This window comes from Lepisosteus platostomus, chromosome 14 (genome assembly GCF_059453375.1).
Source record: "Lepisosteus platostomus isolate fLepPlt1 chromosome 14, fLepPlt1.hap1, whole genome shotgun sequence".
Classification (NCBI taxonomy): domain Eukaryota; kingdom Metazoa; phylum Chordata; class Actinopteri; order Semionotiformes; family Lepisosteidae; genus Lepisosteus; species Lepisosteus platostomus.
Genome location: NC_142624.1, coordinates 30,856,459 through 30,884,289, shown reverse-complemented (window position 1 = coordinate 30,884,289; position 27,831 = coordinate 30,856,459). Strand labels below are relative to the sequence as shown.

Sequence of the window (27,831 nt, the reverse complement as noted above, 5' to 3'; positions counted from 1 at the left end):
TGCTGACCTCACAGTTGGGCAAAACTTTCTTACATCAGCACCACAGTGGGGTTTCAACAACCCTATTAACCTTGAACTTCATAATGACAAACGTCACTGACATGTCTTACAGAATTTTTTAAAACCAACTCAAATTGTTGTAATCATTTACTTTTGATCTTTGGACAGATCTCTGAGTTCCCCTTTCATGACAAAGTACAGAGTGTTTCACCTATTTCTCTACTTGATGTCCTCTGACATCAAGGAACAATAAAGATGACTTCCAGAAGCTTCTATTAAGTTTCTGAGGCCTTGTAAAACTACCAGATGACAAAAAAATTATTAGAGAACTAAATTTTTAGCATTTATTTTCAACAGATTTAGATTACATGAATAAATCTGAATAGTCAGTATGCAGAAATGTATGGATTTGTACAGTTTGGCTACTGATACGTTCAGTATTCCTCTTGATAAATCTGGATCACATTTAAGTCCTAAAGGTTTAAAAATATTGATGTACACCTGCAACTTCTTTGCTAAATCAAGTCCATTGAGGTTAAGAATCTTTATACTCCTGTATAAAACCAGGGAATAGAAATGACAAAGGTTGTGGCCCTTGACAAAAATGACAAAATTGTCATTTTGTTGTCAATAGTTTGTCAATAGTCAATAGTCAATAGTTTGTCAATAGTCAATAAAAACACCAATGTTTTTATTGACTAAGCATCAACAAAATCCTGTTTTTTATTGCTGTCTCATCTAGCACATATATTTTATGAAACTTTTGTTTATAATACCCTGTAATTTTTTGCAAATAATCATCAAATATTTATTATGAACATTTTACTTTTCAAATTTGAGGCTTTTCTGCTTCAACCTGTTCTGAGACAAATTAGTCCCTGTAATATGTTACTAAAAATACATGGAGCGCCGAAGTCTCTCTTATGTTAACTTAACTTCCCAGGCTTTCATGTGCGGTATACATAAATTACATATAGGCCTAAAACTTACATTTCAATATTTTGTGTACAATATAAAGAAGACTACGTTTTAGAATAAAGGTGATGAAAATTCTGGTCTGTTGGTTTTCCAGGATGGGTAGCTCTCTCTGCTCAGAGACATAAGGATTTATTCATTTTTTAACCAGTCTAACCCTTCTTCAGAATTTCATTAAAGACTCGAAATTAGCATGATTTAAGATTAAGGCCCAGCGCAGATGATGAAATTATATACTTGGCCTGAAAGGAGAGAAATGCACACTGGAGGAAAGTGAAAAGCAATCAGGCAGTGCTCGTTTCTGCTGCCCTACAGAACACAGAGACTTATGGAAGTGAAGCAAATAACTGAACCAGGCCAATACACTTATTAAATTTCTCACTGTGTATAGGCATGGTAATTTTACTTTCTCAGGAATGTTACACTGGAATTACTTTGCTTTTATTGATCTCGCCTACAGGTTTATGTTGATTTCTGTACTAGAGTAGATTATGATAATTGTTTACTATAGTAAAAGTTCCTAAGGATAGTATTGCATATTCCATTTGTTATGGTAAGTCACAACATTAGCATAGAAAACTCAAGTAAATCAGAAATTACAGGAAAGGAAAATGAATTTGGGCTCATTTGTAAGTCATTTAAAAGAAACCCATGCAAAATATGCCACAACACCAGGCACATTTACCATATTGAAAAACTATACCAGTTTGTGGGTAGCACTGCTCCAGTATGACCAGGGAATGTCTGAAGGCTTCTTCCAAACCTTCCTTCTGTTTTCCTTAAGAGTAGCCAGGCCAACAAATGCGCCAGTGTCTGTGTGTACATGCCCCCCTGCTCTACACAGACTAGCATCAAGCCTTAATTAAAAGTCCCTGCCAAGCTGTTCACTGGCTGGACAACATTAAAGATCCCAAGGGCACAGGGCTCCCAGACAGCAGGTGATAAACAAGGTTAAGAGAAAGGACCCGGAGACCTTACTTACAACACCACCACAACTGGTCCACCACAGGGTATACAAAGTCCCATTTTTTCGTAAATGGGCTCCCAGTACATGAGCTGCTCAGCTGGTTTTACAATAAGATTTCTGTGCACTGCCATGAGATCTTTAGAGATTAATGCAGTGTAACTTGCACACTCTGTTAGAGCAGCTGCTTCAAGATAAGATAACTTTATTGGCCATATACAATTTCTTGTATTAGGAATTTGTCTTTTCACATACCTCAACTTGCTCTCCACGAGACATACAGACAGGGAGAGAAGGTTGGGGTCAGAGCGCAGGGTCAGCCATTTATATGGTGCCCCTGGCGCAGTTGGGGTTAAGGACCTTGCTCAGGGGCCCAACGGTGTAGGATTCCTCTGCCAGCCGTGGGATATGAACTGGCAACCTTCCAGCCACAGGCACAGATCCGTAGCCACAGAGCCACCGCACTGCCCAAGTCAAGTCAACTAAATTGAAAAAAAGCCCTTAAACAAAGCCTTAAATTATAAACCTCCTTCACCATGCTTTACTAACTGGAATATTACTACAATTATTGTTGTTACAAATATATAATTATTACTAAAACTACCATCATTATAATAACAACTATTATTACTCAGTTCCTCATACACTGGAATACCATTTGTGAATTTCTGGATTTAAAACAGCTTGTGTTTTGAAGGGCATCAATGATAATTAGTTGCTACCATTACAACATAAGGCAACATGCTGATTACAAACCTACAGGGGGGAGAGCGTGGGTGTGAGGAAAAAGCCAGGGCTGCAAATACGACAAGGGGGATACCCTGGCCTGTCTTTACAGGACAGAGCCGTACACGTCTCTCTCTTTCACAGTGCTTGGACTGAAGTTACTGGACGCTGCTTGAACAGCTCTGTCTCACCATGTCTGCTCCCATAGACACCATAAATTCTGACACACAGAACAGAAGGAAAAGTGAATTCAAATCCAGTACTGGGTCCTTAAATCAGTAGATAAACAGAAGCTTTGATCACAGCACTATTAGCAAAAGGAGCCTGTTGTTTTCTGGAAGAGGCTGAACAAGGCACTGGGGCGAGACGAGTTAGCAACACAGATGAACAACACAGGAAAACTGGAGTGAGCTCAGTGCTTTCTTCCCCCCAGGAGTGGCAGAAGAGAGAAGGGACAGAGTAGGACAGGGCACTGAAAGAGGCCCAGACTAAATACCTGTGCTTGAATTCCTGGCAGTGCCCTCCAATTCCTCCACTCAAAGCTCTCCATTCAATCACCAGCTTCACTCAAACGCTTAACATAAAACATGTTTCCCTTGGCTTCAGAATAATGTGATAGGTGCATCAATGAATGGAGTGTGTCTTTTACATTAACTCCTTGAGTTAAAAACAAATGTCTAAATTAACAAAAAGGCCAGCTAATCAGTTCCTTGAGAGTGTAATCTGGAAAGAAAAGCAAAAGACTGCTGTCCCAGAGGATTCAGAAGCCCTGTTACAGTCTCTAACTTGGCCTGGGCGTCACTGAGCAAGTCACAACACAGCACAACTTACAGGCACACTGGTAATGTTCCACAGGAAACACCTACACTGCTAATCCTGATATTTCCATCAGGGGCGGCTAATGCCATATTGTTCTTGGTCACGCAAGGCATATTTTTAAACTCTAACCCAGCAGCCCAATGCTACACTCCCCCGGGACTCAGTCAAACAGGGTTCCCACCAAACCCTTTTCTGAACTGCAGTTTTTCAATTAACTGGGCAACTGCTGACCATCTGTACCAACCTGGAAAAGATTAACCACACCAGTCATTGGTTCTGTTAATCAGGTTTTGCAATGAGTAAATTATCTGAAGTAATTCACTGATGCAAAACACACATGCATTGTCAAGATATTATATAATATCCCTATAATAAAGATTTTAAAAACTGTTATCCTGATGCAGATATAAAATAAAAAAAAAATAATTAAAAAAAACAAAACCCACCTTCCTCCATGCATAAAATCAGAGATGGGGGTATACACCAATTCCAAAACAGTTAAAATGGAAGCACTGCTTCTATCCACCTTAACTGGTGATTCCAGAATAACTATTCACTTAGAAATCCTCCCCAACATGAGCATGTAGAATGAACCCCTACAGCCTTAAGATCCCACAACAAATTCCTAATCCTGGATTTCCCATGATTCACAACAGAAAGAGTGGCTACAGGATAACCTGAAGGTGCAGGATGAAACCCTAAAGCCTTAAGATTCCAGGACACCAGACAGCCTCTGATACCTAGGGATCACATAATCTAATACAGGATGACAGCCTACCACCTAGAGATCACATGATCCCATTCAGGGTGCTCACTGAACTGTGAGTGAATGGCCAGTAAACTGCTGCACACCCACACGTAATGTTATACCAAAAGAGACCCCAGATACATACTTTAAACAGCATCCTTTAGTGCCTTTCCAAATTAAGATGTTCCTCTTTCCATATCACTATTTACTGTGAAGACTCTGTTAGTTGTTTTCCACATAGTCGGCAGAAGGTTTACACCATACTTTACATATTTGATTGGAATTCTAACAGCAGTCAAGCTAAATTCCCTCACTGAACTCTACTGTAAAGACTCTCATAGCCGGCTTACCTGTCTGCTCCCCAGGGAATGAAAATGAGGATTCAGCACACAGTCAGCTCAGCGTGGGACAGCAGTGATGAACTCAATACACACTCATCATAGCTACACAAGAAGGCTTTAGCCACTTTATAGACAGACGCCTGGAGAGACTTCTCACTGACCCTTGGGAGTCACTCCCGACCACTTTATACTATCACACTGTTCTTTCAGCAATCCGTAAAAACAGCCTTCAATCTGGATTTAACCCAATACGAAATTTCGGAACATCTCACGTGACCTGAAGTGATCATATGATTTGTAACACGTCGCCTGCCAGGTGGGCCCTAACAGGCATGGTCCCAGGGGTCGTGGAGAGCGTTTCTGGGCTTCACAAAGTGTGTCAGTTTTGCCAGGAGGTTGTTTCGAAAAATAATGGCAAAACCATGTTATTATTAACTACCCCTATTTGGATCTCGGGTGCACATGGTGAAAATAAAAATTCTTAAAGCTTTTGACAGACTGAAATGTCGCACTGCATGAAGAAGCGAATCATAAATACGATCATATGTACATTGTATAGATCGGAATCGAAATACGTACAGTATGGATATATCCGAGGTGAGAGGTGACGGATCATACAGGATAGGTGTGCATAGGAAGCGCAGAGTGCTGGACAGTGGATATTAGTCTACTGGAAAAAAAAAACCCGCTGACAGCCCAATCAAACGTCACGAGCACTGAAATTGGACTGAATCGCAAGGTAATTTAATAAAGCGAATTAGCTGACTCCGTCCCCTTGGAATAAATAATGTCACTGTGATACTGCAGTCCTGAAACGGCTTTCAGGAGTTGGTAGCTTTGTCTCTGCTACACGTCATGGTTGTAATACTGTACTGGGTTTATCGGCTAGGTTCTTAAAATTCGCAAACCGCTAGCTAGTGGCTTTTATCTTTAAAAAAAAGGCTCTAACGGAGGAGAAAACTAATTTATGGACAGGCTAATAAAATTAGTGAACAAATACAACACTATTAAATTAACAGTTATTGTATATTTGTATGATTTTGCTTCCGTTGTTTGGTTCAGTTGGCATGCGGTCTCGACGAGGTGGAAAAACAACTAATCGCCATTCTAATGAAGCATACAGAAACTATAAAAAAACGTGATAAACTACGGTAGTGTAATTGACAATTTGCTCTGCAACAAATTGCATAACATCAACAAGTTCCACGGTTTAGGGTTTTTCTGCGTGGTACCGTTATGAAGTAAAAAATGCAAAAAATACAGTAATTATCATAGTGCAACACAGGTAATTCAACACAAGCCCCAAGCCATTCAGTACAGTACTAGTAAGTTTTATGCATTCCTTCGTGTATTTCTATTGTACATTTTTACCTGTCTTCCTTACTGTCACTCGCATATGCCTGTATCATCATTAATACTACAGCCTCAGCCCTCTCCCTAGCGTTACTGAATAAAAACACAGCTTTCTGGAACGGAGAGTCTGTTCTGGGAATTCCCTCGATATCTATTTATATTAATAATACAAAGAATCAGCATATAATACCGCAAGACCACACGTAGCCCACTTTGATCGAAGGTTTTGAAAATAACACAAGCCAAATTCAAATCTTATCATACATCAGATATTATTATTATTATTATTGGTGTATATATACATATTCCGCACGCCTGGTTGTAAAATAAGCAAAAACAATCTAAGCCGCGCATTACGTAAGCATACACTTTTCCACTACCTTACTTACCCCGGGAAGAAAGGAATACAAAAGAGGGGAGGCAAGAAAGAAAGGGAGCCAGCAATTCCATTTAAAAAAAATGTATTCAAACCATAAAGATGCTTAGAAAAATCATGTATTTTTTTGTATATCCAGTTACAGCGTTGTAGGGATGGGCCCCGGACCTCATCCAGGACTTGGCGTGCGCCAGAGGCGGCTCTTACTGCATCCCCGTGCCTGCCCCTCTCCTCTGCTCGTGCGGGCTTGCTCAGATGTTTGAGGAGTCCGAGGGGCAGTGAGGAATCAGAGACGCCCCGAAATCGGCAGTGGTGATGTTTTCCCGTGTTCCTCGAGTGGATGGGCAGCGGCCAGTCGTCTCATGGAGAAATCTCATTTCTTATGTATTTTTTTAAAGACCTCACCTCGCATCCGCCAGGGCGCCTATTTCCGCCGCAGAAGCAACAGCACCCACTGCATACTGTAGCTCCCTGCAATCACAAACGCATTCCTTCGCCTCATCCCCAAAATGCACAGGCATAACTATCCGTTAACTACACCTTTCTATTCTCTTTCTCCTTCAGAAAATATGTGCTGAAATATAAACGGAAAAAAATAAAGCAAAACGGGTAAAGGAGTGATAACTGGGGTACCCCCTATTTTTTACAAACCCAGTGAAATACCAACATGTTGAGTTATCATTCAGTTTTTAATTTTGTTGGATACGGAAGCACCACTTTCCCTTCATCTTGGATTTCTACAGCGCCAGGCAAAGAGCAAACCAGGAAGAAAACGCACACTGAAGAGGGGTTTGAACCATCCCGCAGGAGAGAGTGGGGAGGATTTCTGTGCATAAAACTGAGAGCGAACCGATTTCTACGGAACGTATACAAACAAAAATACAGTATTGTACACACATTCGGTCAGGTGAAAGAGAACCGTATATTAAGGTCCTCTGTTACCTTTTAACTATCACCATTTCACTCTACGAGAAGAGCATTCCTAGTTTGTCATTGTATTATACACGTCTGTTAAATTCATTATTTTTTTTAAAGAATGCGAAAAAAAACGTTTTTACAGTCGCTGTCGTTAACGACAACCATTGTTTTTTTTAAAGCAGCAGGATGATTATAATACCCATTTCAGAATTTCTAATGCAGCACTTCATATCTTAACCTGCAAATTAAAACTATCGCATTGTCCACATCTCCGGATCCCACGCACAGAACACAGGCTCAACCCGATCGCAGATATTCTCCGATTTGCACTCTCCGATTTAAACCCTTGTTCAGCATTTCATCCTTTGCGTTGTTTGGAATTACAATTCCAATATTACAATTTTAATGACGGATGAAAAGCAGTGTAACTAGGAATTGAGGTACAGTATGTGAATTTCTATGTTACATAATTTACCACCATAAAACCAGCTTGAAGTTCTATATACAATATAAGCTCGATTTACATCTTTTAATACCTCAATAATGTCTCAAGGAAACCACCTAGAGATGTCAAACTTCTTGTATTTTGTTGTGTGTGATTTGGGATTTTTTTTACATCCTTCACTTGAGCATTTATATGCCTATTTATTTTTGATACACACTTTTTCAAATATTAATAACTTTGAGAGGAAAACATGCAGAACTTTCAAACCACTGATGTTTATTTTTTCAGGAATTGTATTTACACTGCATTATTTAGAAACCTTCGTTTTTAGGTGCAATATACATGAGTTCATAACGCGAGAATATGCGAAGTACCTGCATATGACCATATAAAGCAGAATACCAAAATTCAAAATAGGTTACAATAATGCATCTTGTGTGTGTGTTGGATTCGATTTTCTTTAATTAGTTTTCATTTTCTGTTTTCATTTCAAAGGGCCTTTAGTATTGCAGTTACTGTACATATGCTATAAGTTTGAAAGAAGGAAAGATGTGCTGTACTTGGTAGCTTTTTTTAAGAGCACCGATGAAGTTCAACCCAAGTGTTTTACAGAGTCCACGGAAAGTATGAAATACTTTCTGTGGACTTTACGGATTTTTTTAATATGACTTTAGTCTACATGCAATATTCTGGGTTAGGTGGAGGTTGTTCCACAGTCAATACCTTTTTACCTAGAGCCACAATGTCCAAACCAAGTGTTTATTAGGGTCCACATTACCCTTGAAATTTCATAACCTTTCTTCTAATTATGAAACTTTCCTTTCATTTGTTAATGATTTAAAAAAAAAATATGGCACTTAAATATTTAAGTATTTAAATTTTGTACTTGCAATATTCTGGGAGAGGCAGGGGATCTTTCACAGTCAATAGCTTTTCCACCACAGCACCAATGATGTTCAGACCATGTGTTTAACAGGTTCCACGGTACCCCTGAATTTTCACAACCTTTCTTTGATTTGTAAAACGTTTCTTTATAATTTTATTTCTGGCTATGTGTCCTCTTTGAGGAGTTGGTTAGGTCCCTGCCGATTGTGCTCTCCTTTGTAAACATTCCGATTGCTTTTTGAGGTGTTTGTGGTCTTTTAGGTACTGGGGTCACATGGTGGGATGCTGAGGCTTGTGCTGCAGATGTTTGGAAGCAGTACCATGAAAGCTGGGAGTACGTTTTCTAGATTGTGTGGTGTTGCATGTCTTTTCTTGGCAGCAGGGTGGAGATCTCTATTCTGATGAGAAGGACTGATGGACCGAACCGCCTGCTGTCTTTGGGTCTTTAGATTGTTGGTACCATGGAAGATGATGTGCCTTGGTGTCCATAGGGTTGATCTGGAAGGAAGCCGAGGTGCCTTTTCTTTCATTGGACACCATACCTTTGCTGTTTTGAGTCCTGGGAAATGCCTGTGTTCACTGATGTATTTCCCACTGCAGTCAATGGGAATGGCTACCTCAGAGTCACTGGTTCTGGAGTGCCTGAGGTGCACTATACTGCCAAGCAGAAGTTTGTGTGGGAATGTGTGAAAATAAGGTGGGGGTGTTGGGTGAGGCCATCTGTGGGGCTGGTGGTGTGTGTTAATCGCACTGTGTTTAGGCAAAAAAGAGACAGGTGTGCAGTGAGAGTGTTTGGGGTGTTAGAGTTTGCTGTGCAGATAACAGGGTTGTCAGTGTGTGTGGAGGTTTGTGTAATTATGTTGCATCCTGAGCCTCAGGGCTGTTCTGTTGTTTTTAGGGCTGCAGTAAGAAATATTCAGATTCCTAAGCTGTTGTTTGAGAATTTTTACTTTCCTTTCTGTGAGCTGCAGCTCGGCTCTGCAAGGCTATTGAGGACTGCAGGTTTTTGTTGTCCTGCAAACTCTATCATTTGCATCTGGATGTGGTGATTTCAGATCTTGTATTCATTTTTGAATGTGATACTTTATTTTTTTAATAAAGTGGTAGTCACCACTTTGTGAATCTCGCCAGAATCAGTTCCTGCTGCCTACCTCTGCTGATGCCTCTTTTGGTGATATTTGATTATATCTTGCATATATCTGTGTGCCAGGCTTTTTGGTGCTCAGTAACATAACATAACATCACTTTATTAGCCCTATATAATTTCTTGCATTAGGAGTTTGTCATTCCGCATACCCCACCTTGCTCTCCACGAGACACAGACAGGGAGAGAAGCTTGAGGTCAGAGCACAGGGTCAGCCATAATACAGCGCCCTTGGAGCAGTTTGGGATAAGGGCCTTGCTCAGAGGCCCAACGGAGTAGGATTCCTCTGCCAGCTGCAGAAGATAGCCACAGAACCACTGCTCCGCCCAGTAAAAAAAAAAGGTAGTTTTCACAGTTGTTTGCCTGGTAGCAGCCAGCAATAAGGGTCTCTGGGTTCTCTCTCATCATTTTTTCCATTCCTATATTTTCTTTCTTGAACATTATTGACCTGGCACAAGGGGGCTGGTTTCTGCATTGTATTCACCTCTGAATGGGCTGTCTGATGGCACAGATATTCAAGGAATGGATTCTATGCAGGTTCCAACTGTCAAAGAAATCATGATGAGGACAAAAAACCACAATCTGCACCCATAGCCTACAAACACACAAAAGTCCAGAACCAGGAAAGCATTCCAGGAAGACAACCATAAAACACAATCAACTAATGAAGTCTACAAACAGACCAAAGTCCAAAACCAGGTAGGTAACCAGGAACATAGAACAACCAACAGGGAAAAACCAAGATGCAAAAAAAAAAAGAAGGAAACAAATCCCAGGAACAAAAAACAAGAATTAGGCTAACAAGGAAAGCAAGCAGGATTAGGAGAAAGCTATTATAATAAGGGAAATAGTAAAAAATGAGAATATTTACAGCAAACAACACTATACACAATGTGGTTAGAGAGCAGGATTTAAATAGGCCTGATGAAGGAAAGTAGGGAGAGCTAGTGACACTAGACAATGAGGGAGTGGCAAAAGACATCTGCTTGGTCTGTTCCTCTGCTGTACAGCAAGAGTAGCTCCTAGAGTTTGGGGGTGCCCTCTGGTGGCAAGATGGTGGAACCATAGCGACCAAAGAATCTTGTTTTCATAAACAAGACACAGAGGTGATACTTTGCAAACAGATTAACAAGAGTTTAACAAGCATTTACTTCCTCTAATTTAATGATTGATAAAGGACGATCACCTTTTGTTACAACAGTTGTAATAGTGTTGCAAGTCTATATGAGTGCATACTTATTGTGAGATTTCAGGTGGGTAGCTGCGTCAGCATGCGTAGGCTGTAAAGGAACAACTAATAGGTTTATTCCACTCTGAAAAAAAAAGAGAAAAAAACACAACGTTTCGGCCATGGAGCCTTCTTCAGGTGTGCTTATTGTGAGACGTTTATAGTGAAATCAAGTATTTTCACAAAAACAAAACCCAACAGTATCGATTTTTTTTTTAGATTATTAAGAACTTTATTTTCTTTTCACAAAAAAAAAATACAGGACATCACAAATTAGAAAGCTTTACATTAATATACATACATAAACAGTATATATGATCACATCTTATTACATTTTGACACGGTACCAGTTACATAGCAACAATTTCTTTTTTTCTGGTGCAAATCACATTCTTTACTTAAACACGATAATGTTTTTCACAGTTTCTTGAGATATTGCAATTTATGGGACAGTTAAAAGTTTTCTAAGATCTCACCCAATTGGCCATATTCCCCTCCGAAATGTCAGCGTCCAAAAACTAGAAGATTTCGTTGCACCCCAGAACAATAGGCAGACCCCTGTGGGCATTTCAACATCAGTCCAAACAAGGAAGGTGTGGAAACACACATCATCTAAGCTTCTGTGCAACTTTCACAGAGATTTAGCCTGGAGTGTCATCCACCAGTGCTTACCGGTACGAACTTTCTTGTACCGTAGGGGCCTCACCCCCAGCCCTCGCTGCGTTAGAGTGGGCTGCAGCGAGGAGGAGACTGTGACCCATCTCCTGTGGTCCTGCTTTCTTGCTAAGGCCTTCTGGGCACAGTTTGAAGATTGGTTGCAAGCTCTCTCACCCCAATTTACCCTGACCGCTGCTTTCGTCATATACGGCATCTCTCCTGTCAAACTTCCTCCTGACATGTTTGACAGTATCTGGGCCGTGGAGAACAGTGGGAAAGACGCCCTGTGGAGAGTGAGAAACATGGGGCTGTTCAAAGGCATTGAGGTCCCACTCAAGGCAGCAGGTAACTTGGCCCTGTTCATCACCTGAGAGAACTATTACCTCAGAGATCAGTGAAGAGAAGGGAAGGAGGAAGCAGAAAATCTGTGAGAAATAGGGGGCGTAGGTCAATATCTCAAGAAACTGTGAAAAACATTATCATATTTAAGTAAAGAACGTGATGTGCACCAGAACAAAAGAAATTGTTGCTATATAACTGGTACAGTCTCAAAATGTAATGACATGTGATCATATATACTGTTTAAGTATGTATATTAATGTAATGTCTCTAATTTGTGATGGCCTGTATTTTTTTGTGAAAAGAAAATAAAGTTGAACAAAAATAAGATCCCCGGCGACCAGCCCAGCTACACCCCACCCGAAAGCAGGGAAGCACAAAAATTGCATGGAACTCATTCGTGCTCCTCTCCACAGAAATCTTTAGAAAAAGGTGAAAGATTTGTACAAGATGAAAAACAACCAGAGTGTGTGGCTGCACAGCTGCAGGAGCCCAGGCCGCCTTCAAAGCCTCTGCCCTGCCGGTCGTGGTTGGCAATGCACCTGGCCTTACAAACGAGCCAGTGGGGCCCGTTCAGCTCCGGGCTCATCGCCTGCGGCTCTCGGCTTGCGGGCGTGCCCAATCCGTGCGATAACTCGGAAAACACCCGGCCACACTGTGCCGCAAACGACTTACTCTGGGAAGCCGCTATGCAAAGCGAGGTCCCAAAATCCCCTGCGGCCGGACACTTCCCGCCCCCCGAAGAAAAGAGCGCCAATCAGACGGCCGGAGACCGAGGACTCGTGGAGCAGACGGCCACAACCGCCTTAACAAGAGCGATTGTGAGCGGTTTTGTTTTCTCTCTTTGACCAGCCCAGCTGCGCCCCACCCGAAGGCAGGGAAGCACAAAAATTGCATGGAACTCATTCATGCTCCTCTCCACGGAAATCTTTAGTAAAAGGCGAAAGATTTGTACGAGATGAAGAGAAACCAGAGTGCGTGGCTGCACAGCTGCAGGAGCCCAGGCCGCCTTCAAAGCCTCTGCCCTGCCGGTCGTGGTTGGCAATGCACCTGGCCTTACAAACGAGCCAGTGGGGCCCGTTCAGCTCCGGGCTCATCGCCTGCGGCCTTTGGCTTGCGGGCGTGCCCAATCCGTGCGATAACTCGGAAAACACCCGGCCACACTGTGCCGGAAACGACGCACTCTGGGAAGCCGCTATGCAAAGCGAGGTCCCAAGATCCCCTGCGGCCGGACACTTCCCGCCCCCCGAAGAAAAGAGCGCCAATCAGACGGCCGGAGACCGAGGACTCGCGGAGCAGACGGCCACAACCGCCTTAACAAGAGCGATTGTGAGCGGTTTTGTTTTCTCTCTTTGACCAGCCCAGCTGCGCCCCACCCGAAGGCAGGGAAGCACAAAAATTGCATGGAACTCATTCATGTTCCTCTCCACGGAAATCTTTAGTAAAAGGCGAAAGATCTGTACGAGATGAAGAGAAACCAGAGTGCGTGGCTGCATGGTTGCAGGAGCCCAGGCCGCCTTCAAAGCCTCTGCCCTGCCGGTCGTGGTTGGCAATGCACCTGGCCTTACAAACGAGCCAGTGGGGCCCGTTCAGCTCCGGGCTCATCGCCTGCGGCCTTTGGCTTGCGGGCGTGCCCAATCCGTGCGATAACTCGGAAAACACCCGGCCACACTGTGCCGCAAACGACGCACTCTGGGAAGCCGCTATGCAAAGCGAGGTCCCAAGATCCCCTTCCGCCGGACACTTCCCGCCCCCCGAAGAAAAGAGCGCCAATCAGACGGCCGGAGACCGAGGACTCGCGGAGCAGACGGCCACAACCGCCATAACAAGAGCGATTGTGAGTGGTTTTGTTTTCTCTCTTTGACCAGCCCAGCTGCGCCCCACCCGAAGGCAGGGAAGCACAAAAATTGCATGGAACTCATTCATGCTCCTCTCCACGGAAATCTTTAGTAAAAGGCGAAAGATTTGTACGAGATGAAGAGAAACCAGAGTGCGTGGCTGCACAGCTGCAGGAGCCCAGGCCGCCTTCAAAGCCTCTGCCCTGCCGGTCTTGGTTGGCAATGCACCTGGCCTTACAAACGAGCCAGTGGGGCCCGTTCAGCTCCGGGCTCATCGCCTGCGGCCTTTGGCTTGCGGGCGTGCCCAATCCGTGCGATAACTCGGAAAACACCCGGCCACACTGTGCCGGAAACGACGCACTCTGGGAAGCCGCTATGCAAAGCGAGGTCCCAAGATCCCCTGCGGCCGGACACTTCCCGCCCCCCGAAGAAAAGAGCGCCAATCAGACGGCCGGAGACCGAGGACTCGTGGAGCAGACGGCCACAACCGCCTTAACAAGAGCGATTGTGAGCGGTTTTGTTTTCTCTCTTTGACCAGCCCAGCTGCGCCCCACCCGAAGGCAGGGAAGCACAAAAATTGCATGGAACTCATTCATGCTCCTCTCCACGGAAATCTTTAGTAAAAGGCGAAAGATTTGTACGAGATGAAGAGAAACCAGAGTGCGTGGCTGCACAGCTGCAGGAGCCCAGGCCGCCTTCAAAGCCTCTGCCCTGCCGGTCGTGGTTGGCAATGCACCTGGCCTTACAAACGAGCCAGTGGGGCCCGTTCAGCTCCGGGCTCATCGCCTGCGGCTCTCGGCTTGCGGGCGTGCCCAATCCGTGCGATAACTCGGAAAACACCCGGCCACACTGTGCCGCAAACGACTTACTCTGGGAAGCCGCTATGCAAAGCGAGGTCCCAAAATCCCCTGCGGCCGGACACTTCCCGCCCCCCGAAGAAAAGAGCGCCAATCAGACGGCCGGAGACCGAGGACTCGTGGAGCAGACGGCCACAACCGCCTTAACAAGAGCGATTGTGAGCGGTTTTGTTTTCTCTCTTTGACCAGCCCAGCTGCGCCCCACCCGAAGGCAGGGAAGCACAAAAATTGCATGGAACTCATTCATGCTCCTCTCCACGGAAATCTTTAGGAAAAGGCGAAAGATTTGTACGAGATGAAGAGAAACCAGAGTGCGTGGCTGCACAGCTGCAGGAGCCCAGGCCGCCTTCAAAGCCTCTGCCCTGCCGGTCGTGGTTGGCAATGCACCTGGCCTTACAAACGAGCCAGTGGGGCCCGTTCAGCTCCGGGCTCATCGCCTGCGGCTCTCGGCTTGCGGGCGTGCCCAATCCGTGCGATAACTCGGAAAACACCCGGCCACACTGTGCCGCAAACGACTTACTCTGGGAAGCCGCTATGCAAAGCGAGGTCCCAAAATCCCCTGCGGCCGGACACTTCCCGCCCCCCGAAGAAAAGAGCGCCAATCAGACGGCCGGAGACCGAGGACTTGTGGAGCAGACGGCCACAACCGCCTTAACAAGAGCGATTGTGAGCGGTTTTGTTTTCTCTCTTTGACCAGCCCAGCTGCGCCCCACCCGAAGGCAGGGAAGCACAAAAATTGCATGGAACTCATTCATGCTCCTCTCCACGGAGATCTTTAGTAAAAGGCGAAAGATTTGTACGAGATGAAGAGAAACCAGAGTGGGTGGCTGCACAGCTGCAGGAGCCCAGGCCGCCTTCAAAGCCTCTGCCCTGCCGGTCGTGGTTGGCAATGCACCTGGCCTTACAAACGAGCCAGTGGGGCCCGTTCAGCTCCGGGCTCATCGCCTGCGGCTCTCGGCTTGCGGGCGTGCCCAATCCGTGCGATAACTCGGAAAACACCCGGCCACACTGTGCCGCAAACGACTTACTCTGGGAAGCCGCTATGCAAAGCGAGGTCCCAAAATCCCCTGCGGCCGGACACTTCCCGCCCCCCGAAGAAAAGAGCGCCAATCAGACGGCCGGAGACCGAGGACTCGTGGAGCAGACGGCCACAACCGCCTTAACAAGAGCGATTGTGAGCGGTTTTGTTTTCTCTCTTTGACCAGCCCAGCTGCGCCCCACCCGAAGGCAGGGAAGCACAAAAATTGCATGGAACTCATTCATGCTCCTCTCCACGGAAATCTTTAGTAAAAGGCGAAAGATTTGTACGAGATGAAGAGAAACCAGAGTGCGTGGCTGCACAGCTGCAGGAGCCCAGGCCGCCTTCAAAGCCTCTGCCCTGCCGGTCGTGGTTGGCAATGCACCTGGCCTTACAAACGAGCCAGTGGGGCCCGTTCAGCTCCGGGCTCATCGCCTGCGGCTCTCGGCTTGCGGGCGTGCCCAATCCGTGCGATAACTCGGAAAACACCCGGCCACACTGTGCCGCAAACGACTTACTCTGGGAAGCCGCTATGCAAAGCGAGGTCCCAAAATCCCCTGCGGCCGGACACTTCCCGCCCCCCGAAGAAAAGAGCGCCAATCAGACGGCCGGAGACCGAGGACTCGTGGAGCAGACGGCCACAACCGCCTTAACAAGAGCGATTGTGAGCGGTTTTGTTTTCTCTCTTTGACCAGCCCAGCTGCGCCCCACCCGAAGGCAGGGAAGCACAAAAATTGCATGGAACTCATTCATGCTCCTCTCCACGGAAATCTTTAGTAAAAGGCGAAAGATTTGTACGAGATGAAGAGAAACCAGAGTGCGTGGCTGCACAGCTGCAGGAGCCCAGGCCGCCTTCAAAGCCTCTGCCCTGCCGGTCGTGGTTGGCAATGCACCTGGCCTTACAAACGAGCCAGTGGGGCCCGTTCAGCTCCGGGCTCATCGCCTGCGGCTCTCGGCTTGCGGGCGTGCCCAATCCGTGCGATAACTCGGAAAACACCCGGCCACACTGTGCCGCAAACGACTTACTCTGGGAAGCCGCTATGCAAAGCGAGGTCCCAAAATCCCCTGCGGCCGGACACTTCCCGCCCCCCGAAGAAAAGAGCGCCAATCAGACGGCCGGAGACCGAGGACTCGTGGAGCAGACGGCCACAACCGCCTTAACAAGAGCGATTGTGAGCGGTTTTGTTTTCTCTCTTTGACCAGCCCAGCTGCGCCCCACCCGAAGGCAGGGAAGCACAAAAATTGCATGGAACTCATTCATGCTCCTCTCCACGGAAATCTTTAGTAAAAGGCGAAAGATTCGTACGAGATGAAGAGAAACCAGAGTGCGTGGCTGCACAGCTGCAGGAGCCCAGGCCGCCTTCAAAGCCTCTGCCCTGCCGGTCGTGCTTGGCAGTGCACCTGGCCTTACAAACGAGCCAGTGGGGCCCGTTCAGCTCCGGGCTCATCGCCTGCGGCTCTCGGCTTGCGGGCGTGCCCAATCCGTGCGATAACTCGGAAAACACCCGGCCACACTGTGCCGCAAACGACGCACTCTGGGAAGCCGCTATGCAAAGCGAGGTCCCAAGATCCCCTTCCGCCGGACACTTCCCGCCCCCCGAAGAAAAGAGCGCCAATCAGACGGCCGGAGACCGAGGACTCGCGGAGCAGACGGCCACAACCGCCATAACAAGAGCGATTGCGAGTGGTTTTGTTTTCTCTCTTTGACCAGCCCAGCTGCGCCCCACCCGAAGGCAGGGAAGCACAAAAATTGCATGGAACTCATTCATGCTCCTCTCCACGGAAATCTTTAGTAAAAGGCGAAAGATTTGTACGAGATGAAGAGAAACCAGAGTGCGTGGCTGCAGAGCTGCAGGAGCCCAGGCCGCCTTCAAAGCCTCTGCCCTGCCGGTCGTGGTTGGCAATGCACCTGGCCTTACAAACGAGCCAGTGGGGCCCGTTCAGCTCCGGGCTCATCGCCTGCGGCTCTCGGCTTGCGGGCGTGCCCAATCCGTGCGATAACTCGGAAAACACCCGGCCACACTGTGCCGCAAACGACTTACTCTGGGAAGCCGCTATGCAAAGCGAGGTCCCAAAATCCCCTGCGGCCGGACACTTCCCGCCCCCCGAAGAAAAGAGCGCCAATCAGACGGCCGGAGACCGAGGACTCGTGGAGCAGACGGCCACAACCGCCTTAACAAGAGCGATTGTGAGCGGTTTTGTTTTCTCTCTTTGACCAGCCCAGCTGCGCCCCACCCGAAGGCAGGGAAGCACAAAAATTGCATGGAACTCATTCATGCTCCTCTCCACGGAAATCTTTAGTAAAAGGCGAAAGATTTGTACGAGATGAAGAGAAACCAGAGTGCGTGGCTGCACAGCTGCAGGAGCCCAGGCCGCCTTCAAAGCCTCTGCCCTGCCGGTCGTGGTTGGCAATGCACCTGGCCTTACAAACGAGCCAGTGGGGCCCGTTCAGCTCCGGGCTCATCGCCTGCGGCTCTCGGCTTGCGGGCGTGCCCAATCCGTGCGATAACTCGGAAAACACCCGGCCACACTGTGCCGCAAACGACTTACTCTGGGAAGCCGCTATGCAAAGCGAGGTCCCAAAATCCCCTGCGGCCGGACACTTCCCGCCCCCCGAAGAAAAGAGCGCCAATCAGACGGCCGGAGACCGAGGACTCGTGGAGCAGACGGCCACAACCGCCTTAACAAGAGCGATTGTGAGCGGTTTTGTTTTCTCTCTTTGACCAGCCCAGCTGCGCCCCACCCGAAGGCAGGGAAGCACAAAAATTGCATGGAACTCATTCATGCTCCTCTCCACGGAAATCTTTAGTAAAAGGCGAAAGATTTGTACGAGATGAAGAGAAACCAGAGTGCGTGGCTGCACAGCTGCAGGAGCCCAGGCCGCCTTCAAAGCCTCTGCCCTGCCGGTCGTGGTTGGCAATGCACCTGGCCTTACAAACGAGCCAGTGGGGCCCGTTCAGCTCCGGGCTCATCGCCTGCGGCCTTTGGCTTGCGGGCGTGCCCAATCCGTGCGATAACTCGGAAAACACCCGGCCACACTGTGCCGGAAACGACGCACTCTGGGAAGCCGCTATGCAAAGCGAGGTCCCAAGATCCCCTGCGGCCGTACACTTCCCGCCCCCCGAAGAAAAGAGCGCCAATCAGACGGCCGGAGACCGAGGACTCGCGGAGCAGACGGCCACAACCGCCTTAACAAGAGCGATTGTGAGCGGTTTTGTTTTCTCTCTTTGACCAGCCCAGCTGCGCCCCACCCGAAGGCAGGGAAGCACAAAAATTGCATGGAACTCATTCATGTTCCTCTCCACGGAAATCTTTAGTAAAAGGCGAAAGATCTGTACGAGATGAAGAGAAACCAGAGTGCGTGGCTGCATGGTTGCAGGAGCCCAGGCCGCCTTCAAAGCCTCTGCCCTGCCGGTCGTGGTTGGCAATGCACCTGGCCTTACAAACGAGCCAGTGGGGCCCGTTCAGCTCCGGGCTCATCGCCTGCGGCCTTTGGCTTGCGGGCGTGCCCAATCCGTGCGATAACTCGGAAAACACCCGGCCACACTGTGCCGCAAACGACGCACTCTGGGAAGCCGCTATGCAAAGCGAGGTCCCAAGATCCCCTTCCGCCGGACACTTCCCGCCCCCCGAAGAAAAGAGCGCCAATCAGACGGCCGGAGACCGAGGACTCGCGGAGCAGACGGCCACAACCGCCATAACAAGAGCGATTGCGAGTGGTTTTGTTTTCTCTCTTTGACCAGCCCAGCTGCGCCCCACCCGAAGGCAGGGAAGCACAAAAATTGCATGGAACTCATTCATGCTCCTCTCCACGGAAATCTTTAGTAAAAGGCGAAAGATTTGTACGAGATGAAGAGAAACCAGAGTGCGTGGCTGCACAGCTGCAGGAGCCCAGGCCGCCTTCAAAGCCTCTGCCCTGCCGGTCGTGGTTGGCAATGCACCTGGCCTTACAAACGAGCCAGTGGGGCCCGTTCAGCTCCGGGCTCATCGCCTGCGGCTCTCGGCTTGCGGGCGTGCCCAATCCGTGCGATAACTCGGAAAACACCCGGCCACACTGTGCCGCAAACGACTTACTCTGGGAAGCCGCTATGCAAAGCGAGGTCCCAAAATCCCCTGCGGCCGGACACTTCCCGCCCCCCGAAGAAAAGAGCGCCAATCAGACGGCCGGAGACCGAGGACTCGTGGAGCAGACGGCCACAACCGCCTTAACAAGAGCGATTGTGAGCGGTTTTGTTTTCTCTCTTTGACCAGCCCAGCTGCGCCCCACCCGAAGGCAGGGAAGCACAAAAATTGCATGGAACTCATTCATGCTCCTCTCCACGGAAATCTTTAGTAAAAGGCGAAAGATTTGTACGAGATGAAGAGAAACCAGAGTGCGTGGCTGCACAGCTGCAGGAGCCCAGGCCGCCTTCAAAGCCTCTGCCCTGCCGGTCGTGGTTGGCAATGCACCTGGCCTTACAAACGAGCCAGTGGGGCCCGTTCAGCTCCGGGCTCATCGCCTGCGGCCTTTGGCTTGCGGGCGTGCCCAATCCGTGCGATAACTCGGAAAACACCCGGCCACACTGTGCCGGAAACGACGCACTCTGGGAAGCCGCTATGCAAAGCGAGGTCCCAAGATCCCCTGCGGCCGGACACTTCCCGCCCCCCGAAGAAAAGAGCGCCAATCAGACGGCCGGAGACCGAGGACTCGCGGAGCAGACGGCCACAACCGCCTTAACAAGAGCGATTGTGAGCGGTTTTGTTTTCTCTCTTTGACCAGCCCAGCTGCACCCCACCCGAAGGCAGGGAAGCACAAAAATTGCATGGAACTCATTCATGTTCCTCTCCACGGAAATCTTTAGTAAAAGGCGAAAGATCTGTACGAGATGAAGAGAAACCAGAGTGCGTGGCTGCATGGTTGCAGGAGCCCAGGCCGCCTTCAAAGCCTCTGCCCTGCCGGTCGTGGTTGGCAATGCACCTGGCCTTACAAACGAGCCAGTGGGGCCCGTTCAGCTCCGGGCTCATCGCCTGCGGCCTTTGGCTTGCGGGCGTGCCCAATCCGTGCGATAACTCGGAAAACACCCGGCCACACTGTGCCGCAAACGACGCACTCTGGGAAGCCGCTATGCAAAGCGAGGTCCCAAGATCCCCTTCAGCCGGACACTTCCCGCCCCCCGAAGAAAAGAGCGCCAATCAGACGGCCGGAGACCGAGGACTCGCGGAGCAGACGGCCACAACCGCCTTAACAAGAGCGATTGTGAGCGGTTTTGTTTTCTCTCTTTGACCAGCCCAGCTGCGCCCCACCCGAAGGAAGGGAAGCACAAAAATTGCATGGAACTCATTCATGCTCCTCTCCACGGAAATCTTTAGTAAAAGGCGAAAGATTTGTACGAGATGAAGAGAAACCAGAGTGCGTGGCTGCACAGCTGCAGGAGCCCAGGCCGCCTTCAAAGCCTCTGCCCTGCCGGTCGTGGTTGGCAATGCACCTGGCCTTACAAACGAGCCAGTGGGGCCCGTTCAGCTCCGGGCTCATCGCCTGCGGCTCTCGGCTTGCGGGCGTGCCCAATCCGTGCGATAACTCGGAAAACACCCGGCCACACTGTGCCGCAAACGACTTACTCTGGGAAGCCGCTATGCAAAGCGAGGTCCCAAAATCCCCTGCGGCCGGACACTTCCCGCCCCCCGAAGAAAAGAGCGCCAATCAGACGGCCGGAGACCGAGGACTCGTGGAGCAGACGGCCACAACCGCCTTAACAAGAGCGATTGTGAGCGGTTTTGTTTTCTCTCTTTGACCAGCCCAGCTGCGCCCCACCCGAAGGCAGGGAAGCACAAAAATTGCATGGAACTCATTCATGCTCCTCTCCACGGAAATCTTTAGTAAAAGGCGAAAGATTTGTACGAGATGAAGAGAAACCAGAGTGCGTGGCTGCACAGCTGCAGGAGCCCAGGCCGCCTTCAAAGCCTCTGCCCTGCCGGTCGTGGTTGGCAATGCACCTGGCCTTACAAACGAGCCAGTGGGGCCCGTTCAGCTCCGGGCTCATCGCCTGCGGCTCTCGGCTTGCGGGCGTGCCCAATCCGTGCGATAACTCGGAAAACACCCGGCCACTCTGTGCCGCAAACGACTTACTCTGGGAAGCCGCTATGCAAAGCGAGGTCCCAAAATCCCCTGCGGCCGGACACTTCCCGCCCCCCGAAGAAAAGAGCGCCAATCAGACGGCCGGAGACCGAGGACTCGTGGAGCAGACGGCCACAACCGCCTTAACAAGAGCGATTGTGAGCGGTTTTGTTTTCTCTCTTTGACCAGCCCAGCTGCGCCCCACCCGAAGGCAGGGAAGCACAAAAATTGCATGGAACTCATTCATGCTCCTCTCCACGGAGATCTTTAGTAAAAGGCGAAAGATTTGTACAAGATGAAGAGAAACCAGAGTGGGTGGCTGCACAGCTGCAGGAGCCCAGGCCGCCTTCAAAGCCTCTGCCCTGCCGGTCGTGGTTGGCAATGCACCTGGCCTTACAAACGAGCCAGTGGGGCCCGTTCAGCTCCGGGCTCATCGCCTGCGGCTCTCGGCTTGCGGGCGTGCCCAATCCGTGCGATAACTCGGAAAACACCCGGCCACACTGTGCCGCAAACGACTTACTCTGGGAAGCCGCTATGCAAAGCGAGGTCCCAAAATCCCCTGCGGCCGGACACTTCCCGCCCCCCGAAGAAAAGAGCGCCAATCAGACGGCCGGAGACCGAGGACTCGTGGAGCAGACGGCCACAACCGCCTTAACAAGAGCGATTGTGAGCGGTTTTGTTTTCTCTCTTTGACCAGCCCAGCTGCGCCCCACCCGAAGGCAGGGAAGCACAAAAATTGCATGGAACTCATTCATGCTCCTCTCCACGGAAATCTTTAGTAAAAGGCGAAAGATTTGTACGAGATGAAGAGAAACCAGAGTGCGTGGCTGCACAGCTGCAGGAGCCCAGGCCGCCTTCAAAGCCTCTGCCCTGCCGGTCGTGGTTGGCAATGCACCTGGCCTTACAAACGAGCCAGTGGGGCCCGTTCAGCTCCGGGCTCATCGCCTGCGGCCTTTGGCTTGCGGGCGTGCCCAATCCGTGCGATAACTCGGAAAACACCCGGCCACACTGTGCCGGAAACGACGCACTCTGGGAAGCCGCTATGCAAAGCGAGGTCCCAAGATCCCCTGCGGCCGGACACTTCCCGCCCCCCGAAGAAAAGAGCGCCAATCAGACGGCCGGAGACCGAGGACTCGCGGAGCAGACGGCCACAACCGCCTTAACAAGAGCGATTGTGAGCGGTTTTGTTTTCTCTCTTTGACCAGCCCAGCTGCACCCCACCCGAAGGCAGGGAAGCACAAAAATTGCATGGAACTCATTCATGTTCCTCTCCACGGAAATCTTTAGTAAAAGGCGAAAGATCTGTACGAGATGAAGAGAAACCAGAGTGCGTGGCTGCATGGTTGCAGGAGCCCAGGCCGCCTTCAAAGCCTCTGCCCTGCCGGTCGTGGTTGGCAATGCACCTGGCCTTACAAACGAGCCAGTGGGGCCCGTTCAGCTCCGGGCTCATCGCCTGCGGCCTTTGGCTTGCGGGCGTGCCCAATCCGTGCGATAACTCGGAAAACACCCGGCCACACTGTGCCGCAAACGACGCACTCTGGGAAGCCGCTATGCAAAGCGAGGTCCCAAGATCCCCTTCAGCCGGACACTTCCCGCCCCCCGAAGAAAAGAGCGCCAATCAGACGGCCGGAGACCGAGGACTCGCGGAGCAGACGGCCACAACCGCCTTAACAAGAGCGATTGTGAGCGGTTTTGTTTTCTCTCTTTGACCAGCCCAGCTGCGCCCCACCCGAAGGAAGGGAAGCACAAAAATTGCATGGAACTCATTCATGCTCCTCTCCACGGAAATCTTTAGTAAAAGGCGAAAGATTTGTACGAGATGAAGAGAAACCAGAGTGCGTGGCTGCACAGCTGCAGGAGCCCAGGCCGCCTTCAAAGCCTCTGCCCTGCCGGTCGTGGTTGGCAATGCACCTGGCCTTACAAACGAGCCAGTGGGGCCCGTTCAGCTCCGGGCTCATCGCCTGCGGCTCTCGGCTTGCGGGCGTGCCCAATCCGTGCGATAACTCGGAAAACACCCGGCCACACTGTGCCGCAAACGACTTACTCTGGGAAGCCGCTATGCAAAGCGAGGTCCCAAAATCCCCTGCGGCCGGACACTTCCCGCCCCCCGAAGAAAAGAGCGCCAATCAGACGGCCGGAGACCGAGGACTCGTGGAGCAGACGGCCACAACCGCCTTAACAAGAGCGATTGTGAGCGGTTTTGTTTTCTCTCTTTGACCAGCCCAGCTGCGCCCCACCCGAAGGCAGGGAAGCACAAAAATTGCATGGAACTCATTCATGCTCCTCTCCACGGAAATCTTTAGTAAAAGGCGAAAGATTTGTACGAGATGAAGAGAAACCAGAGTGCGTGGCTGCACAGCTGCAGGAGCCCAGGCCGCCTTCAAAGCCTCTGCCCTGCCGGTCGTGGTTGGCAATGCACCTGGCCTTACAAACGAGCCAGTGGGGCCCGTTCAGCTCCGGGCTCATCGCCTGCGGCTCTCGGCTTGCGGGCGTGCCCAATCCGTGCGATAACTCGGAAAACACCCGGCCACTCTGTGCCGCAAACGACTTACTCTGGGAAGCCGCTATGCAAAGCGAGGTCCCAAAATCCCCTGCGGCCGGACACTTCCCGCCCCCCGAAGAAAAGAGCGCCAATCAGACGGCCGGAGACCGAGGACTCGTGGAGCAGACGGCCACAACCGCCTTAACAAGAGCGATTGTGAGCGGTTTTGTTTTCTCTCTTTGACCAGCCCAGCTGCGCCCCACCCGAAGGCAGGGAAGCACAAAAATTGCATGGAACTCATTCATGCTCCTCTCCACGGAAATCTTTAGTAAAAGGCGAAAGATTTGTACGAGATGAAGAGAAACCAGAGTGCGTGGCTGCACAGCTGCAGGAGCCCAGGCCGCCTTCAAAGCCTCTGCCCTGCCGGTCGTGGTTGGCAATGCACCTGGCCTTACAAACGAGCCAGTGGGGCCCGTTCAGCTCCGGGCTCATCGCCTGCGGCTCTCAGCTTGCGGGCGAGCCCAATCCGTGCGATAACTCGGAAAACACCCGGCCACACTGTGCCGCAAACGACTTACTCTGGGAAGCCGCTATGCAAAGCGAGGTCCCAAAATCCCCTGCGGCCGGACACTTCCCGCCCCCCGAAGAAAAGAGCGCCAATCAGACGGCCGGAGACCGAGGACTCGTGGAGCAGACGGCCACAACCGCCTTAACAAGAGCGATTGTGAGCGGTTTTGTTTTCTCTCTTTGACCAGCCCAGCTGCGCCCCACCCGAAGGCAGGGAAGCACAAAAATTGCATGGAACTCATTCATGCTCCTCTCCACGGAAATCTTTAGTAAAAGGCGAAAGATTTGTACGAGATGAAGAGAAACCAGAGTGCGTGGCTGCACAGCTGCAGGAGCCCAGGCCGCCTTCAAAGCCTCTGCCCTGCCGGTCGTGGTTGGCAATGCACCTGGCCTTACAAACGAGCCAGTGGGGCCCGTTCAGCTCCGGGCTCATCGCCTGCGGCTCTCGGCTTGCGGGCGTGCCCAATCCGTGCGATAACTTGGAAAACACCCGGCCACACTGTGCCGCAAACGACTTACTCTGGGAAGCCGCTATGCAAAGCGAGGTCCCAAAATCCCCTGCGGCCGGACACTTCCCGCCCCCCGAAGAAAAGAGCGCCAATCAGACGGCCACAACCGCCTTAACAAGAGCGATTGTGAGCGGTTTTGTTTTCTCTCTTTGACCAGCCCAGCTGCGCCCCACCCGAAGGCAGGGAAGCACAAAAATTGCATGGAACTCATTCATGCTCCTCTCCACGGAAATCTTTAGTAAAAGGCGAAAGATTTGTACGAGATGAAGAGAAACCAGAGTGCGTGGCTGCACAGCTGCAGGAGCCCAGGCCGCCTTCAAAGCCTCTGCCCTGCCGGTCGTGGTTGGCAATGCACCTGGCCTTACAAACGAGCCAGTGGGGCCCGTTCAGCTCCGGGCTCATCGCCTGCGGCTCTCGGCTTGCGGGCGTGCCCAATCCGTGCGATAACTCGGAAAACACCCGGCCACACTGTGCCGCAAACGACTTACTCTGGGAAGCCGCTATGCAAAGCGAGGTCCCAAAATCCCCTGCGGCCGGACACTTCCCGCCCCCCGAAGAAAAGAGCGCCAATCAGACGGCCGGAGACCGAGGACTCGTGGAGCAGACGGCCACAACCGCCTTAACAAGAGCGATTGTGAGCGGTTTTGTTTTCTCTCTTTGACCAGCCCAGCTGCGCCCCACCCGAAGGCAGGGAAGCACAAAAATTGCATGGAACTCATTCATGCTCCTCTCCACGGAAATCTTTAGTAAAAGGCGAAAGATTCGTACGAGATGAAGAGAAACCAGAGTGCGTGGCTGCACAGCTGCAGGAGCCCAGGCCGCCTTCAAAGCCTCTGCCCTGCCGGTCGTGCTTGGCAGTGCACCTGGCCTTACAAACGAGCCAGTGGGGCCCGTTCAGCTCCGGGCTCATCGCCTGCGGCTCTCGGCTTGCGGGCGTGCCCAATCCGTGCGATAACTCGGAAAACACCCGGCCACACTGTGCCGCAAACGACGCACTCTGGGAAGCCGCTATGCAAAGCGAGGTCCCAAGATCCCCTTCCGCCGGACACTTCCCGCCCCCCGAAGAAAAGAGCGCCAATCAGACGGCCGGAGACCGAGGACTCGCGGAGCAGACGGCCACAACCGCCATAACAAGAGCGATTGCGAGTGGTTTTGTTTTCTCTCTTTGACCAGCCCAGCTGCGCCCCACCCGAAGGCAGGGAAGCACAAAAATTGCATGGAACTCATTCATGCTCCTCTCCACGGAAATCTTTAGTAAAAGGCGAAAGATTTGTACGAGATGAAGAGAAACCAGAGTGCGTGGCTGCAGAGCTGCAGGAGCCCAGGCCGCCTTCAAAGCCTCTGCCCTGCCGGTCGTGGTTGGCAATGCACCTGGCCTTACAAACGAGCCAGTGGGGCCCGTTCAGCTCCGGGCTCATCGCCTGCGGCTCTCGGCTTGCGGGCGTGCCCAATCCGTGCGATAACTCGGAAAACACCCGGCCACACTGTGCCGCAAACGACTTACTCTGGGAAGCCGCTATGCAAAGCGAGGTCCCAAAATCCCCTGCGGCCGGACACTTCCCGCCCCCCGAAGAAAAGAGCGCCAATCAGACGGCCGGAGACCGAGGACTCGTGGAGCAGACGGCCACAACCGCCTTAACAAGAGCGATTGTGAGCGGTTTTGTTTTCTCTCTTTGACCAGCCCAGCTGCGCCCCACCCGAAGGCAGGGAAGCACAAAAATTGCATGGAACTCATTCATGCTCCTCTCCACGGAAATCTTTAGTAAAAGGCGAAAGATTTGTACGAGATGAAGAGAAACCAGAGTGCGTGGCTGCACAGCTGCAGGAGCCCAGGCCGCCTTCAAAGCCTCTGCCCTGCCGGTCGTGGTTGGCAATGCACCTGGCCTTACAAACGAGCCAGTGGGGCCCGTTCAGCTCCGGGCTCATCGCCTGCGGCTCTCGGCTTGCGGGCGTGCCCAATCCGTGCGATAACTCGGAAAACACCCGGCCACACTGTGCCGCAAACGACTTACTCTGGGAAGCCGCTATGCAAAGCGAGGTCCCAAAATCCCCTGCGGCCGGACACTTCCCGCCCCCCGAAGAAAAGAGCGCCAATCAGACGGCCGGAGACCGAGGACTCGTGGAGTAGACGGCCACAACCGCCTTAACAAGAGCGATTGTGAGCGGTTTTGTTTTCTCTCTTTGACCAGCCCAGCTGCGCCCCACCCGAAGGCAGGGAAGCACAAAAATTGCATGGAACTCATTCATGCTCCTCTCCACGGAAATCTTTAGTAAAAGGCGAAAGATTTGTACGAGATGAAGAGAAACCAGAGTGCGTGGCTGCACAGCTGCAGGAGCCCAGGCCGCCTTCAAAGCCTCTGCCCTGCCGGTCGTGGTTGGCAATGCACCTGGCCTTACAAACGAGCCAGTGGGGCCCGTTCAGCTCCGGGCTCATCGCCTGCGGCTCTCTCTTGGCCATAACAAGAGCGATTGTGAGCGGTTTTGTTTTCTCTCTTTGACAAAAGACACAATTAAGTGGTAGGGCTTGGAGGGACTCTCATATCGCCCA

At 50.6% G+C, this 27,831-nt stretch overlaps 1 protein-coding gene and 31 non-coding genes across 41 annotated transcripts in view; all 32 read right to left on the bottom strand.

Moving 5' to 3' along the window:
• Nucleotides 1–7,097, bottom strand: part of hecw2a (HECT, C2 and WW domain containing E3 ubiquitin protein ligase 2a) — a 48,473-nt gene extending 41,376 nt beyond the window's left edge. For 4 of the 10 annotated variants that reach the window (XM_088605601.1, XM_088605600.1, XM_088605606.1 and 1 more), the window contains exon 1: nucleotides 6,316–7,097. Coding sequence is in view for 2 of the 10 variants with exons in the window: in XM_088605598.1 (XP_088461724.1) it covers nucleotides 6,708–6,823 (116 nt within the window). In the remaining 8 variants the exon portion in view is untranslated. Of the gene's footprint in view, nucleotides 1–4,582; nucleotides 5,079–6,315 lie in introns of those variants that run through there. The other 6 variants (XM_088605602.1, XM_088605598.1, XM_088605599.1 and 3 more) reach the window with 4 other exon arrangements.
• Nucleotides 7,098–12,271: 5,174 nt separating this feature from the next.
• LOC148649251 (U5 spliceosomal RNA) lies at nucleotides 12,272–12,388 on the bottom strand. The gene has a single exon (XR_015926610.1). It is a non-coding gene; the product is annotated as a U5 spliceosomal RNA (small nuclear RNA).
• Nucleotides 12,389–12,779: 391 nt separating this feature from the next.
• Nucleotides 12,780–12,896, bottom strand: LOC148649250 (U5 spliceosomal RNA). The gene has a single exon (XR_015926600.1). It is a non-coding gene; the product is annotated as a U5 spliceosomal RNA (small nuclear RNA).
• A 391-nt stretch (nucleotides 12,897–13,287) lies between these two features.
• LOC148649249 (U5 spliceosomal RNA) lies at nucleotides 13,288–13,404 on the bottom strand. The gene has a single exon (XR_015926602.1). It is a non-coding gene; the product is annotated as a U5 spliceosomal RNA (small nuclear RNA).
• A 391-nt stretch (nucleotides 13,405–13,795) lies between these two features.
• Nucleotides 13,796–13,912, bottom strand: LOC148649248 (U5 spliceosomal RNA). Its single transcript, XR_015926599.1, has one exon. It is a non-coding gene; the product is annotated as a U5 spliceosomal RNA (small nuclear RNA).
• A 391-nt stretch (nucleotides 13,913–14,303) lies between these two features.
• LOC148649247 (U5 spliceosomal RNA) lies at nucleotides 14,304–14,420 on the bottom strand. The gene has a single exon (XR_015926598.1). It is a non-coding gene; the product is annotated as a U5 spliceosomal RNA (small nuclear RNA).
• Nucleotides 14,421–14,811: 391 nt separating this feature from the next.
• Nucleotides 14,812–14,928, bottom strand: LOC148649246 (U5 spliceosomal RNA). The gene has a single exon (XR_015926607.1). It is a non-coding gene; the product is annotated as a U5 spliceosomal RNA (small nuclear RNA).
• A 391-nt stretch (nucleotides 14,929–15,319) lies between these two features.
• On the bottom strand, nucleotides 15,320–15,436 carry LOC148649245 (U5 spliceosomal RNA). The gene has a single exon (XR_015926608.1). It is a non-coding gene; the product is annotated as a U5 spliceosomal RNA (small nuclear RNA).
• Nucleotides 15,437–15,827: 391 nt separating this feature from the next.
• LOC148649244 (U5 spliceosomal RNA) lies at nucleotides 15,828–15,944 on the bottom strand. The gene has a single exon (XR_015926597.1). It is a non-coding gene; the product is annotated as a U5 spliceosomal RNA (small nuclear RNA).
• A 391-nt stretch (nucleotides 15,945–16,335) lies between these two features.
• LOC148649243 (U5 spliceosomal RNA) lies at nucleotides 16,336–16,452 on the bottom strand. The gene has a single exon (XR_015926596.1). It is a non-coding gene; the product is annotated as a U5 spliceosomal RNA (small nuclear RNA).
• Nucleotides 16,453–16,843: 391 nt separating this feature from the next.
• LOC148649242 (U5 spliceosomal RNA) lies at nucleotides 16,844–16,960 on the bottom strand. Its single transcript, XR_015926606.1, has one exon. It is a non-coding gene; the product is annotated as a U5 spliceosomal RNA (small nuclear RNA).
• Nucleotides 16,961–17,351: 391 nt separating this feature from the next.
• On the bottom strand, nucleotides 17,352–17,468 carry LOC148649241 (U5 spliceosomal RNA). The gene has a single exon (XR_015926595.1). It is a non-coding gene; the product is annotated as a U5 spliceosomal RNA (small nuclear RNA).
• Nucleotides 17,469–17,859: 391 nt separating this feature from the next.
• On the bottom strand, nucleotides 17,860–17,976 carry LOC148649240 (U5 spliceosomal RNA). Its single transcript, XR_015926594.1, has one exon. It is a non-coding gene; the product is annotated as a U5 spliceosomal RNA (small nuclear RNA).
• A 391-nt stretch (nucleotides 17,977–18,367) lies between these two features.
• LOC148649239 (U5 spliceosomal RNA) lies at nucleotides 18,368–18,484 on the bottom strand. The gene has a single exon (XR_015926593.1). It is a non-coding gene; the product is annotated as a U5 spliceosomal RNA (small nuclear RNA).
• A 391-nt stretch (nucleotides 18,485–18,875) lies between these two features.
• On the bottom strand, nucleotides 18,876–18,992 carry LOC148649238 (U5 spliceosomal RNA). Its single transcript, XR_015926601.1, has one exon. It is a non-coding gene; the product is annotated as a U5 spliceosomal RNA (small nuclear RNA).
• Nucleotides 18,993–19,383: 391 nt separating this feature from the next.
• LOC148649237 (U5 spliceosomal RNA) lies at nucleotides 19,384–19,500 on the bottom strand. Its single transcript, XR_015926592.1, has one exon. It is a non-coding gene; the product is annotated as a U5 spliceosomal RNA (small nuclear RNA).
• Nucleotides 19,501–19,891: 391 nt separating this feature from the next.
• Nucleotides 19,892–20,008, bottom strand: LOC148649236 (U5 spliceosomal RNA). The gene has a single exon (XR_015926591.1). It is a non-coding gene; the product is annotated as a U5 spliceosomal RNA (small nuclear RNA).
• A 391-nt stretch (nucleotides 20,009–20,399) lies between these two features.
• Nucleotides 20,400–20,516, bottom strand: LOC148649235 (U5 spliceosomal RNA). The gene has a single exon (XR_015926604.1). It is a non-coding gene; the product is annotated as a U5 spliceosomal RNA (small nuclear RNA).
• A 391-nt stretch (nucleotides 20,517–20,907) lies between these two features.
• LOC148649234 (U5 spliceosomal RNA) lies at nucleotides 20,908–21,024 on the bottom strand. The gene has a single exon (XR_015926580.1). It is a non-coding gene; the product is annotated as a U5 spliceosomal RNA (small nuclear RNA).
• A 391-nt stretch (nucleotides 21,025–21,415) lies between these two features.
• Nucleotides 21,416–21,532, bottom strand: LOC148649233 (U5 spliceosomal RNA). The gene has a single exon (XR_015926590.1). It is a non-coding gene; the product is annotated as a U5 spliceosomal RNA (small nuclear RNA).
• A 391-nt stretch (nucleotides 21,533–21,923) lies between these two features.
• On the bottom strand, nucleotides 21,924–22,040 carry LOC148649232 (U5 spliceosomal RNA). The gene has a single exon (XR_015926609.1). It is a non-coding gene; the product is annotated as a U5 spliceosomal RNA (small nuclear RNA).
• Nucleotides 22,041–22,431: 391 nt separating this feature from the next.
• LOC148649231 (U5 spliceosomal RNA) lies at nucleotides 22,432–22,548 on the bottom strand. The gene has a single exon (XR_015926589.1). It is a non-coding gene; the product is annotated as a U5 spliceosomal RNA (small nuclear RNA).
• A 391-nt stretch (nucleotides 22,549–22,939) lies between these two features.
• Nucleotides 22,940–23,056, bottom strand: LOC148649230 (U5 spliceosomal RNA). The gene has a single exon (XR_015926603.1). It is a non-coding gene; the product is annotated as a U5 spliceosomal RNA (small nuclear RNA).
• Nucleotides 23,057–23,447: 391 nt separating this feature from the next.
• LOC148649229 (U5 spliceosomal RNA) lies at nucleotides 23,448–23,564 on the bottom strand. The gene has a single exon (XR_015926579.1). It is a non-coding gene; the product is annotated as a U5 spliceosomal RNA (small nuclear RNA).
• A 391-nt stretch (nucleotides 23,565–23,955) lies between these two features.
• Nucleotides 23,956–24,072, bottom strand: LOC148649228 (U5 spliceosomal RNA). Its single transcript, XR_015926588.1, has one exon. It is a non-coding gene; the product is annotated as a U5 spliceosomal RNA (small nuclear RNA).
• A 391-nt stretch (nucleotides 24,073–24,463) lies between these two features.
• On the bottom strand, nucleotides 24,464–24,580 carry LOC148649227 (U5 spliceosomal RNA). The gene has a single exon (XR_015926587.1). It is a non-coding gene; the product is annotated as a U5 spliceosomal RNA (small nuclear RNA).
• Nucleotides 24,581–24,971: 391 nt separating this feature from the next.
• On the bottom strand, nucleotides 24,972–25,088 carry LOC148649226 (U5 spliceosomal RNA). Its single transcript, XR_015926586.1, has one exon. It is a non-coding gene; the product is annotated as a U5 spliceosomal RNA (small nuclear RNA).
• A 361-nt stretch (nucleotides 25,089–25,449) lies between these two features.
• LOC148649225 (U5 spliceosomal RNA) lies at nucleotides 25,450–25,566 on the bottom strand. The gene has a single exon (XR_015926585.1). It is a non-coding gene; the product is annotated as a U5 spliceosomal RNA (small nuclear RNA).
• A 391-nt stretch (nucleotides 25,567–25,957) lies between these two features.
• LOC148649224 (U5 spliceosomal RNA) lies at nucleotides 25,958–26,074 on the bottom strand. Its single transcript, XR_015926605.1, has one exon. It is a non-coding gene; the product is annotated as a U5 spliceosomal RNA (small nuclear RNA).
• Nucleotides 26,075–26,465: 391 nt separating this feature from the next.
• Nucleotides 26,466–26,582, bottom strand: LOC148649223 (U5 spliceosomal RNA). The gene has a single exon (XR_015926584.1). It is a non-coding gene; the product is annotated as a U5 spliceosomal RNA (small nuclear RNA).
• A 391-nt stretch (nucleotides 26,583–26,973) lies between these two features.
• LOC148649222 (U5 spliceosomal RNA) lies at nucleotides 26,974–27,090 on the bottom strand. Its single transcript, XR_015926583.1, has one exon. It is a non-coding gene; the product is annotated as a U5 spliceosomal RNA (small nuclear RNA).
• Nucleotides 27,091–27,481: 391 nt separating this feature from the next.
• LOC148649221 (U5 spliceosomal RNA) lies at nucleotides 27,482–27,598 on the bottom strand. The gene has a single exon (XR_015926582.1). It is a non-coding gene; the product is annotated as a U5 spliceosomal RNA (small nuclear RNA).
• Between the last annotated feature and the right edge of the window lie 233 nt (nucleotides 27,599–27,831).